Here is a 12,800-nt window from a genome sequence, read left to right on the forward strand (position 1 = left end):
GGCACTGCTGAGGTGTTATCAATGCAGCGTGGCATGGAGGCGATCAGCCTGTGACACTGCTGAGGTGTTATCAATGCGGCGTGGCATGGAGGTGATCAGCCTGTGGCACTGCTCAGGTGTTATCAATGCGGCGTGGCATGGAGGTGATCAGCCTGTGGCACTGCTGATGTATTATGGAAGCCCAGATTGCTTTGATAGCGGCCTTCAGCTCGTCTGCATTGTTGGGTCTGGTGTATCATCTTCCTCTTGACAATACCCCATAGATTCTCTATGGGGTTTAGGTCCGGAGAGTTTGCTGGCCAATCAAGCACAGTGATACTGTGGTTATTAAACCAGGTATTGGTACTTCTGGCAGTGTGGGCAAGTGCCAAGTCCTGCTGGAAAATGAAATCAGCATCTCCATAAAGCTTGTCAGCAGAGGGAAGCATGATGTGCTCGAAAATGTCCTGGTAGATGGCTGCGCTGACTCTGGACTTGATATAACACAGTGGACCAACACTAGCAGATGACACGGCCCCCAAACCATCACTGACTGTGGAAACTTCACACTGGACCGCAAGCTACTTGGATTGACGCCTCTCCACTCTTCCTCAAGACTCTAGGACCTTGATTTCCAAATGAAATGCAAAATTTCCTTTCATCTGAAAACAGGACTTTGGACCATTTAGCAACAGACCAGTCCTTTTTCTACTTAGCCCAGGTAAGACGCTTCTGACGTTGTCTCTCGGTCATGAGTGGCTTGACAAAAGTAATTTGACAGTTTTCTCCCATGTCCTGGATACGTCTGTGTGCGGTGGCTCTTGAAGCACTGATTCCAGCCGCAGTCCACTCCTTGTGAATCTCCCTCAGATTCTTCAATGGTCTTTTCTTGACAATCCTTTCAAAGCTGCGTTTATCCCTGTTGCTTGTGAACCTTTTTCTACTACACTTTTTCCTTCCTATCAACTTCCATTAATATGCTTGGATACAGCACTCTGTGAACAGCCAGCTTCTCTAGCAATGCCCTTTTGTGGCTTACCCTCCTTGTGGAGGGTGTCAATGACTCATCTGGACAACTGTCAAGTCAGCATCTTCCCCTTTATTATGTTATCAGCTGAACCAGTCTGTTGGACCATTTAAAGGCTTAGGAAACCTTTGCAGGGTTTTTGTGTTGATTTGCTGATTAGACTGTGACACCATGAGTCTACAATCTTGAACTTTTACCCAATATTCAAATTTTCTGAGACTAAATTTTGGTTTTTTATTAACTGTTAGCCATAATCTTCAACATTAAAGGAAAAATATGCTGGAAATAGATCACTCTGTGTTTGATGAATCTATTGAATATATGAGTTTCACTTTTTGAATTGATTTACCTGAATTAATTAACTTTTCAATGGTATTCTAATTAATTGAGAAGGACCTGTATGTCCATCAAATTCAGACAAGGGATGGAAGAAAGGGCAGGGTTATGGGCAAACTATAGAACTTTGTTTTACCCCTATTGACCAAGAGGACGGTTTAAAAAAAGAAAAAATACATGAGGCATTAAACAATCTGTCCTAAAAAAAAAGGAAAAATGTTCCTCCTGATTCCTATTGGTGATCAGACTGGATGAACATTTAAACAAGAATTCTACACACTGACATAGGAGTTAATACTTTTTCGTTCTAGGAGATTATCTAAGACTTATTTAAAGCCATCTCCTGATTCTGCTGTGACCAGCTCCTGAGGTCAGCTATTCCACAGATTCATAGTTCTCACAGTAAAGAACCAGCACCTGTGGTCGGCTATTCCACAGATTCACCACTCTTACTGTAAAGAACCAGCACCTGTGGTTGACTATTCCACAGATTCACCGCTCTTACATTAAAGAACCAGCACCTGTGGCCGGCTATTGCACAGATTCATTGCTCTTACTGTAAAGAACCAGCATCTGTGGTCGACTATTCCACAGATTCACCGGTCTTACAGTAAAGAATCAGCTCCTGTGGTCGGCTATTCCACAGATTCGCAGTTCTCAAAGTAAAGAAAAATGTCGCCTCTGCAGATTGAACCTTTTTTTTCTTCAGACTGTGGTAGTGTCCCCTTGTTTTTTTAGGGGGTTTTACATGGAACAGGTTTTCACTATATTTCTTGTATGTGCCATTAATATATTTATATAAGTTAATCATGTCCCCCTTTAGTCGTCTCTTTTTAAGACTAAATAGGATGATTTTTTCAATCTTTCCTCATAGCTACGATTCTCCATTACGTTTCTCCTGGTTTTATTTCTTATTAAATTTCCTATGGATGCCTACATCTCTTGATTTCTCAAGCAATATATGATTGGATTAAACAATGGGGTGTCCACTATGTACATTAACACTATGACTTTGTTTTTAGACAACGAGTGTCCCTTAGCAGGTACAAAATAGATGACAAACATGGTGTCATAATACAGAGACACCACAGAAAGGTGGGAGCTACAGGTGGAGAAGGATTTGTTCCTTCCACTGGTGGTAGAGATTCCCAGGATAGTTATCAATACACACAGGTAGGTGCTAAGAATTAGAATAAATGGTATCACGGCTATAGGAAAAGTGAGGACCAGAATCTCTATTTGTAAGGCATTTGTATGAGAACATGAAAGTTCTACAAAAGGAACAAGATCACAGAAGAAGTGATATATTACTCTTGGTCCACAAAAATGGAGTTGGCATAGATAGCTGAGTGTAATTAGAGTAATTAGGAATCCAAAAACCCAGAAAAGAATGGCAAGATAGTGCTGTTGTTTGTCCATGATGGTGATTAGAGATGAGCGAACCGGGACAACCGAGCCCGGTTTCGGTCCGAACTTCCGGAAAAGTTCGGTTCGCAGCGAATCCGAACTTCACCGGGTTCGGCCGAACCCGTTTTGACCGAACCGGGTCAAAAATATTATACAAATCGGCAGCCACTTATCTCTATCAATCACTGATAGAGAAAAGAGGCTGCTGATTAAAAATAAAATAAAAAGCATTTCATACGTACCTGGTCGTTGTCTTGGTGACGAGTCCCTCTTCTACCTCCAGTACGACCTTCTTTTCTGACGCGGCAGCCTGTGATTGGCTGCAGAGGCCTCTGCAGCCTGTGATTGGCTGCAGAGGCCTCTGCAGCCCGTGATTGGCTGCAGCGCTCACATGGGCTGCATCGTCATCAAGGAATGTCGGGCCGGATGTCGCGAGGGACGCGTCACCAAGGCAACGGCCAGGAGACCGGACTGGAGGAAGCAGGGAGTTCCCGGTAAGTATGAACGTCTTTTTTTTTTTACAGGTACTCTATATTGTGATCGGTAGTCACTGTCCAGGGTGCTGAAACAGTTACTGCCGATCAGTTAACTCTTTCAGCACCCTGGAGAGTGACTATTTACTGACGTCGCCTAGCAACGCTGCCATAATGACGGGTGCACACATGTAGCCACCCGTCAATACGGGGCCTCATGCACACGACCGTAAAAACACCCGTTATTACGGGTCGTAATTACGACCCGAAATAGCGGGCCCATAGACTTCTATTAAGCCACGGGTACCTTCCCGTTTTCTCACGGGAAGGTGCCCGTGCCGTTAAAAAGATAGAACATGTTCTATTTTTTTATTTTACGGGCCGTGCTCGTAATTACGACTCGTAATTACGAGCACGGTCGGCCACGGGCAGCCGGCCGCTTTTGCGAGCCGTGCTGTCATTATAAGGGTATGTTCACAAGACAGCGTCCGTTACGGCTGAAATCACGGGGATGTTTCCGCCTGAAAACATCCCCGTAATTTCAGCCGTTACGGCATGTGCAGGCGCTTGAACGCCGCGTCCATTACGGACGTAATTGGCGCTGCTATTCATTGGAGTCAATGAATAACGGCTCCAATTACGGCCAAAGAAGTGACAGGTCACTTCTTTGACGCGGGCGTCTATTTACGCGCCGTCATTTGACAGCGGCGCGTAAATACACGCCTCGCGTGAACAGACAAACGTCTGCCCATTGCTTTCAATGGGCAGATGTTTGTCAGCGCTATCGAGGCGCTATTTTCGGACGTAATTCGGGGCAAAAACGCCTGAATTACGTCCGTAATTAGTGTGTGTGAACATACCCTAATTATAGCAGCACGGCCAGTAAAATAGAAAAATAGAACATGTTCTATTTTTTTAACGGCACAGGCACCTTCCCGTGAGAAAACGGGAAGGTACCCGGGGGTAACAGAAGTCTATGAGCCCATTATTGCGGGTCGTAATTACGACCCGCAATAACGGGTGTTTTTACGGTCGTGTGCATAATGGGAGCACGGCTTGGAAAAACGACCGGCTGCCTGTGGCCGGCCGTACTCATCTCCTGAAATACTCTGTGCTGCCTTAAAATCTGTGGACAGGTCAGGATCCTGTTTCTTTTAAATGCTGCTAGGGAACCCGCTCGATCCACTATATAAGGCCTCATGCACACGACCGTAAAAACTCCTGTTATTACGGGTCGTAATTACGACCCGTAATAACGGGCTCATAGACTTCTATTGGCGACGGGTGCCTTCCCGTTTTCTCACGGGAAGGTGCCCGTGCCGTTGAAAAAGATAGAACATGTCCTATATCAGGCCGTAATAACGGCACGGACAGTCCATAGAAGTCTATGGAGCTCTCGTAATGACGGGTGGTTACATGTGTGCACCAGTCATTACGGAAGCATTGCTAAGCGACGTCAGTAAATAGTCACTGTCCAGGGAGCTGAAAGAGTTAACTGATCGGCAGTAACTCTTTCAGCACCCTGGACAGTGACTACCGATCAGTATAAACCTGTAAAAAATAAAAATAAAAGACGTTCATAATTACCGAGAACTTCCTGCTTCCTCCAGTCCGGTCTCCCGCCCGTTGCCTTGGTGACGCGTCCCTCTCGACTTCCGGCCCGACGTTCTGGATGACGTTTCAGGCCATGTGACCGCTGCAGCCAATCACAGGTCAATCACAGGCTGCAGCGGTCACATGGACTGCCGCGTCATCCAGGGATGTCGGGCTGGATGTGAAGAGAGGGACGCGTCACCAAGACAACGGCCGGGTAAGAATGAATGTCTTTAACTTTTATTCCAGAAAGGGCTGTCCCTTCTCTCTATCCTGCACTGATAGAGAGAAGGGGCTGCCGATTAGTGCAGTGCTATTTTGCCGCCAAAAACGTGCCCGTAAATATGGGTGGAATACGGGTGACACCGGACCCATATTTACGGGCACGGGTTCGTAAATACTGGTGCAAAACGGGTCGAATACGTGTGACACCGGACCCGTATTTACGCGAGTATTTACGGGTGGGAAAAAATACGGTCGTGTGCATGAGGCCTAAGACTGCGCTACAGTGCAGCATTTAAAAGAAACAGGATCCTGACCTGTCCACAGAGTTTAAGGCAGAACAGAGTATTTCAGGAGATGAGCGTGCAGATTCAGTGCTGCTGTGAACTCTGCTCTTACCATTACGTAGCTCTCAGTCTGTTACCTCTCCTCCACTACTGTCCTCAATAACACCTTCATGATTGGCAAGTCACCACGTAACGGTAAGAGCAGAGTTCACAGCAGCACAGAGTATTTCAGGAGATGAGCATGCGTATCTTGTGCGCGGTGGTGACTTGCCAATCATGTGAAGGTGTTCTTGAGGACAGGAGTGGAGGAGAGGTAACAGACTGAGAGCTACATAATGGTATGAGCAGAGTTCACAGCAGCACAGAATATTTCAGGAGAGGAACGTGCAGATTATGTGCTGCTGTGAACTCTGCTCTTACCATTACGTAGCTCAGTCTGTTACCTCTCCTCCACTCCTGTCCTCAATAACACCTTCACATGATTGGCAAGTCACCACCCCGCACAAGATCCGCACGCTCATCTCCTGAAATACTCTGTGCTGCTGTGAACTCTGCTCTTACCATTACGTGGTGACTTGCCAATCATGTGAAGGTGTTCTTGAGGACAGGAGTGGAGGAGAGGTAACAGACTGAGAGCTACGTAATGGTAAGAGCAGAGTTCACAGCAGCACTGAATCTGCACGCTCATCTCCTGAAATACTCTGTGCTGCCTTAAACTCTATGGACAGGTCAGGATCCTGTTTCTTTTAAATGCTGCACTATAGCGCAGCCTTATATAGTGGATCGAGCGGGTTCCCCAGCAGCATTTAAAAGAAACAGTGTGTGTGTTTGGGTATGTGTCATTGTCTGTTTTTGTTTTTATGTGTGTGTTTGTGTATATGTGTGTTTATGTGTGTTTGTGTATATATAGGTGTGTTTTTCTATATGTGTTTGTGTATATGTTTGTGTATATGTGTGTGTATATATGGGTGTATGTGTATATGTTTGTGTGTAGATGTTTGTGTGTGTGTTTTTGTATATGTGTGTGTTTGTGTATATGTGTGTATATGGGTGTGTGTTTATGTGTGTGTTTGTGTATATATGGGTGTGTTTGTGTATATTTGTGTATATATGGGTGTATTTGTGTATATGTTTGTGTGTAGATGTTTGTGTGTGTGTTTGTGTGTTTTTGTATATGTGTGTGTTTGTGTATATGGGTGTGTGTTTATGTGTGTGTGTTTGTGTATAAATGGGTGTGTTTGTTTATATGTGTGTATATGTGTGTTTGTGTATATGTGTGTGTTTGTGTATGGTTGTTTGTGTGTGTGTGCGTGTATATATGTGTGTAGGTGAGTAGAAGTATTGGTATTGTTCACATTGATAACTGTTTTTTTATGTTGTTGCAGATTTTGATGTACCGATTGGACTACATCTTCGATTCGTTGGACTACTGCGTAGATCTGCGTTTTTTCAAATTTTAATAAAATGGTTAACGAGGGTTTTGTTGGGGATTTCTTATTTCAATAAAAAAGAATTGTCTTTGTGTTTTTTTTTAAACTTTATTAGTGCCTAGATAATGGCAGTTGGCTGATTGACAGCGTCCATTATTAAGGCGGTACTTAGTGTTAGCCGGTGCAGAGGCTAGCACTAACCACCCATTATTACCCCGGTACCCACCACCACCAGGGGTGCCGGGAAGAGCTTGGTACGATCCAGTACCCGACCATCTGTTGTGATGGTCGGGTACTGGGGCGGCCGTAGGCTGGTATTATGAGGCTGGGAAGGGCCAAAAACAGTGGACCTTCCCACCCTTGTAATGCTAGGCTGCTTCTGCTGTGTTGTATCGGGCTGGTTATAAAAATAGGGGGGACCCCCACGTCGTTTTTTTTTTTTTAATTTAACAAATTTAACAATAGACGGGTCCCCGGTCCCCCACATTTTTAATAACCAGCCATATACAAGGCCGCAGCAGTCTGGCATTACATGGGTGGGAAGGGCCACTGGTTTTGTCCATTCCCAGGCTAATAACACTGTGTTGTATGTGGCTGGTTATGATAAATTGGATGGAACCCCATGTCTTTTTTTTTTTAAATTAAAAATAAATAATTTAAAAAAATGACGTGGGGTCCCCCCCACTTTTATAACCAGCCAGATACAACACAGCAGCAGCAGCCTAGCATTACAAGGGTGGGAAGATCCACTGTTTTTGGCCCTTCCCAGCCTCATAATACCAGCCTGCGGCCGCCCCAGAGCCCGACCATCACAACAGATGGTCGGGTACTGGATTGTACCTGGCTCTTCCCGGCACCCCTGGTGGTGGTGGGTACCGGGGTAATAATGGTGGTTAGTGTTAGCCTCTGCACCGGCTAACACTAAGCCTCGCCTTAGTAATGGATGTTGTCACTCAGACAGCGGCCATTACTAAAGTGGTAGTAATAAAAGTTGAAAAGAAAAAGACAAAGATATAGATAAAATATTTAATTGAAATAAAGCACCAACAACACTACCCTCATTAACCATTTTATTGTAGAAAAAAACCAGTCATCGAAGTAGTCCTCGAAACCGACGTAGTCCAAACACCAAACCTGTGAAAAATAAATAAACATGAAATAAAACATGTCGTAGGCTTAGATTCAGTTTAATGTGTGATACTGACTGTTATACCATGTATAGAAGCCTGCCGTGAAGTTGACTTAGATACAGGGCGCCAGCAGACAGTATCATACATGGCCATACAGACATATATACAAACAAACAAACATACATGCAAACATACATACAAACATACATACATATATACAAGCATGCACATATATACATGCAAACATACACACATATATACATACATACATGCAAACTATCATACATACATGCATACACACACATGAAAACATACATACATACAAACATGCAAAGATACATACATACATATATATATAGAAGCATGCACAAATATACATGCAAAAATAAAAACATGCAAACATACATACATACATAACATACATACATACATGCAAATATACATACATACATGCAAATATATACATGCAAATATACATACAAACATGCACATATATACATACATGCCAACTTACATGCAAACATACATGCACATAGATACATACATACATGACAACATACATACATGACAACATACATACATGCAAATATACATTCATGCAAACATACATAAATGCAAACATACATACATACATGCAAATATATACATGCAAATATACATACAAACATGCACATATATACATACATGCAAACATACATACATGACAACATACATACATACATACATACATGCAAACATACATACATACATACATACATACATGCAAACATACATTAAGTGCAAACATACATACATACATACAAACATACATTCATGCAAACATACATACATACATGCAAATATATACATGCAAATATATACATACATGCCAACATACATACATACATACATGCCAACATACACACATGCAAACATACATACATACATGCAAATATATACATGCAAATATACATACAAACATGCACATATATACATACATACATGCCAACATACATGCAAACATACATACACATACATACATACATACATACATGACAACATACATACATGACAACATACATACATGCAAACATACATACATGCAAACATACATACATACATACAAACATACATTCATGAAAAAACATACATACATGCAAATATACATACACACATGCACATATATACATACATGCCAACATACATGCAAACATACATGCACATATATACATACATACATACATGCCAAAAAAAAATAATAATACGTTCATATTTACTTTCCTCCTGTCCGGCCTCCAGCGATGACGTTTCATCCATGTCGCCGCTGCAGCCTGTGATTGGCTGCAGAGGCGGTCACGTGGGATGAAGCGTCATCCTGACGTGCGTGACCGCCACTACAGCCTGTGATTGGCTGCAGCGGCGAAAGGGATGAAACGTCATCGCTGGAGGCCGGACAGGAGGAATGTAAGTATGAACGTATAATTTTTATTTTTTTATTACATTTAAATTGTATTTTCCGCGCGCCGAGCATGTACTGTCAAGGTTGCTGAAAGAGTTAGTGCAGCCCATTAACTCTATCAGCACCCCGGACAGTAGCATGCTCGGCGCACGGAAGTTACAGGTTTGGTCCGAACTAGTTCGGTCTGAATCGAACTTTTTTGTGAAATTCGGCGAACTAGCCGAACCGAACTTTTGAAAAGTTCGCTCATCTCTAATGGTGATGTAATGCAAAGGGTTGCATATGGCCAGATATCGGTCATAGGATATTACTGTGAGGAGATAACACTCCGTACTTCCTAGAGCAACATAGACATAGGTTTGAGTAATGCAGCAAGTTACGGAGATGGTGGCCCCTTCCATCCAAATCACACGCAACATGTTGGGAAGGACAGCGGTTAAGAAGGAAATCTCTGTTAAGGAGAGGTGCTTGAGGAAGAAGTACATAGGGAAATGAAGTTTCTGTTTGGTGGAAACCAATACAATAATCATGAGGTTAATTGAGATTGTAATGATATAAATGAGAAGAATGAGAAGAAAGACGACAATTTTGAAACCATTAAGTCCCGGGAAACCAAGAAATAGGAATTCTGTTACTCTTGACTGGTTTCCATCAGTCATGGTTAATGCCTGAAAAATATATAAACATGAATTGTACAAAGTGGGATAAAGATCAAGATTTTTTCATTACTCTAAGTGCTTAGTTAAATGGGTTTTCTGAACCTCAAACATAGTCTCTAAATGGTATAAATATTATACAGCTTAACACTCACCAATGTGTTGTGTGTCAAGAAAATGGCTCTGAAAGTCGTCCGATATGCCTTCACCTGATCTGGCTTTATTTTTTAATTTTACTGATTTTGTTACCTTTCGGACTCAGGACACATGGTATTAAGCCCAGAAGTACGGGATGTAACATATCACATGCCATTTCTCTTTCACTCCCTACTCCTCTGTGCTAAGCACATCACAGCCAGGGGAAGATTATTTTGTATGAGGAAAAGTAAATCACTGTACAAGTGGCAGGTAAAACTGTAGAGCAGTGAACGGATGGCGGAACAGAGAAATATAATATTATAGATATGTGCCGATAGCGTGATCCCGCTCTGAGCAATCCCTGACAGAATGTAAACAAGGGCGCTATATATAATTGCCCAAAAGAAAAAAAAAGAAAAATATTTTGGGCCTCAATTCTAAGCGTCACGTCTGGAGGAAACCAGGCACTGCTCATCAACTGCCCAATACCCTCCCTACAGTGAAGCATGGTGGTGGCAGCATTATGCTGTGGTGGTGTTTTTCAGTGGCTGGGACAGGGAGACTGGTCATGGTTGAGGAAAAGATTAATTGAGCAAAGTACAGAAATATTCTTAATGAATACCTGATCCAGAGTGCTCTGGACCTCAGACTGACCTGAAGGTTGACCGTCCAACAAGACAATGACCCTAAGCACACAGCCAAGACAACACAGAAGCGACTTAGGTGCAACTTTGTGAATGTCCATAAGTGGCCAGCCAGAGCCCTGACTTGAACCCAATCGAACATCTCTGGAGAGACCTGAAAATGTCTGTCCACCAACATCCCCATCCAACCTGACAGAGCTTGAGAGGATCTGCAGAGAAGAATGGCAGAATATCTCCAAATCCTGGTGTGCAAACCTTTTGGCATCATACCCAAGAAGACTGGAGGCCGTTATCACTGCCAAAGGGGCTTCACCTAAGTCCTGAGTAAAGGGTCTGAATACTTATTTCAATGCAAGATTTTATGTTTGTCTTCTCAGTAAATTAGCAAAGAACTAACATTCTGTTCTCACTTGGTCATTATGGGGTATTGAGTGCAGAATGATGGGGGGGAAAATGTTTTTTGTTTTTTTTTGTTAGCACAAGTCCCCAACATAACAAAATGTGAAAAACTTAAAAGGGTCTGAAGACTTTCCGAATGCATTGTATGTGCTTTATTATCAAGCCAGTAAAGGGTAAGGTTTGTGTGGTGGGTCACAGCCGAGTGAAGGTCTTCTATCTTGTAAGTCAGATGATCTGTGCAGCAGGAGAGGATATGCTCATGTGTGTACAGCAGGTTCCCTTCCAGCCACGACTCTTATCTGCAGTTTGCGGCTCAGACTTCTTTGGCTCCTTGGTTTTCCAGCAGCTCCCATCTTTTAATTACCTTAAACCTAAACTCTCCATTCTGCTGCTACATACCCCCATTATTGTATCTGCTGCATCACACAGTGTCCCTAAATACTGTACCTAGCATAGTGCCTTCAAAAACTAAAGTGGTAAAGAGATAGTTATCCAGACACAAAAAATCCCCCAGGCAGTACCTGTGCCCTTTTTTTGTGCCCCACAAAGTAACTAGCCCCCTTTAGGCCTTACACTGCAATAGTTCTGCTCTTAGTGTCCCATACATTGATAGTGCCCCCTTTGTGCCCCACACAGTAATAGTGCCACCTTTGTATCTTCCCTACAACAATAATGCTCCTTTTTTTTGCCCCCAGACAGAGGCGTAGCTAGGTTCTCCAGCACCCGGGGCAAATATTCAGTTTGGCGCCCCCCCAACCTCTTTCCTGACATCTCCTTCCCCCGCGCCGTGTTTGTTTTCTCTACCAATCGACGTGTCATTTCTTTTTATGTAACGCGAGCATAAAATTATTTGTACATTTCACAAGCAATATGGTTCTATACACAACACCAGAACCAAGCTCGGTACATATATACAGCCCCAGAACAAATACAGCTCAATTTAGTGCAACCCCTGCCGTATAGGTATGTACGGTGTAAAACTACAGCTCCCAGCATGGCCCGAACAATGATAAGGATATGCTGGGAGATGTCGTTTCACAAAAAATAAATCCTATCATAATCACACCACCCATTATCTCGCTGCAGATCATACAGTGACTACAGTGCTGATCAGAGGCAGAGTGAACATTTACATTAAGTGACTCACCGGTGACGTCTCAGATTCTAGTTCTTTTTCTCCATCCGATCCAGACCTCTATGATGACTTCTCCCGGTCCATTTCTGCAGTTTGCCGCTCACATGTCTTCAGCTTCTCACTTTTCCAACATTTCTGCACCTATAAATAAATATAAAGTTATCATTATACCACACACTACACCCCTAAATATAATAGCACTGTACACTGCAGCTCTAATTATAATAGCACCATACACCGTGTCACACACACACACAGTGCCCCCTGTAGATAGTGCCTGCCATAGAGCCCCCTGTAGATAGTGCCTGCCATAGAGCCCCCTGTAGATAGTGCCCCCATATAGACCACCCCTGTATATAGTGTCCCACAAATAACTCCCCCTATAGTGCTCTACAGATAGCCCATCCCTGTATATAGCCCCCTGTAGATATAGCCCACCCCTGTATATAGAGCTCTACAGATAGCCCAACCATGTATGTAGCCCCCCTGTAGATATAGCCCACCCC

At 43.2% G+C, this 12,800-nt stretch overlaps 1 protein-coding gene across 1 annotated transcript; it reads right to left on the reverse strand.

Moving 5' to 3' along the window:
- Positions 1-2,275: 2,275 nt before the first annotated feature.
- LOC142750768 (olfactory receptor 6B1-like) lies at positions 2,276-10,861 on the reverse strand. The gene is made up of 4 exons (XM_075859746.1): positions 10,739-10,861; positions 9,578-9,990; positions 4,470-4,488; positions 2,276-2,746 (listed from the first exon to the last, which is right to left on the reverse strand). The coding sequence occupies exons 1-4, from the start codon at positions 10,859-10,861 to the stop codon at positions 2,276-2,278; spliced, it is 1,026 nt and encodes a 341-aa protein (XP_075715861.1).
- Between the last annotated feature and the right edge of the window lie 1,939 nt (positions 10,862-12,800).

Source organism: Rhinoderma darwinii, chromosome 3 (assembly GCF_050947455.1).
Source record: "Rhinoderma darwinii isolate aRhiDar2 chromosome 3, aRhiDar2.hap1, whole genome shotgun sequence".
Classification (NCBI taxonomy): Eukaryota; Metazoa; Chordata; class Amphibia; order Anura; family Rhinodermatidae; genus Rhinoderma; species Rhinoderma darwinii.

What these genes read in the sequence shown, in the direction of transcription:
- LOC142750768 (XM_075859746.1), bottom strand. Translation starts at nt 10,861, where the DNA reads ATGGACATTCACAAAGTTGCACCTAAGTCGCTTCTGTGTTGTCTTGGC. An exon ending in TCCAGAGCACTCTGGATCAG is followed by an intron (nt 9,991 to 10,738) that starts GTATTCATTAAG and finishes TATATTTTTCAG; the next exon opens with GCATTAACCATGACTGATGG.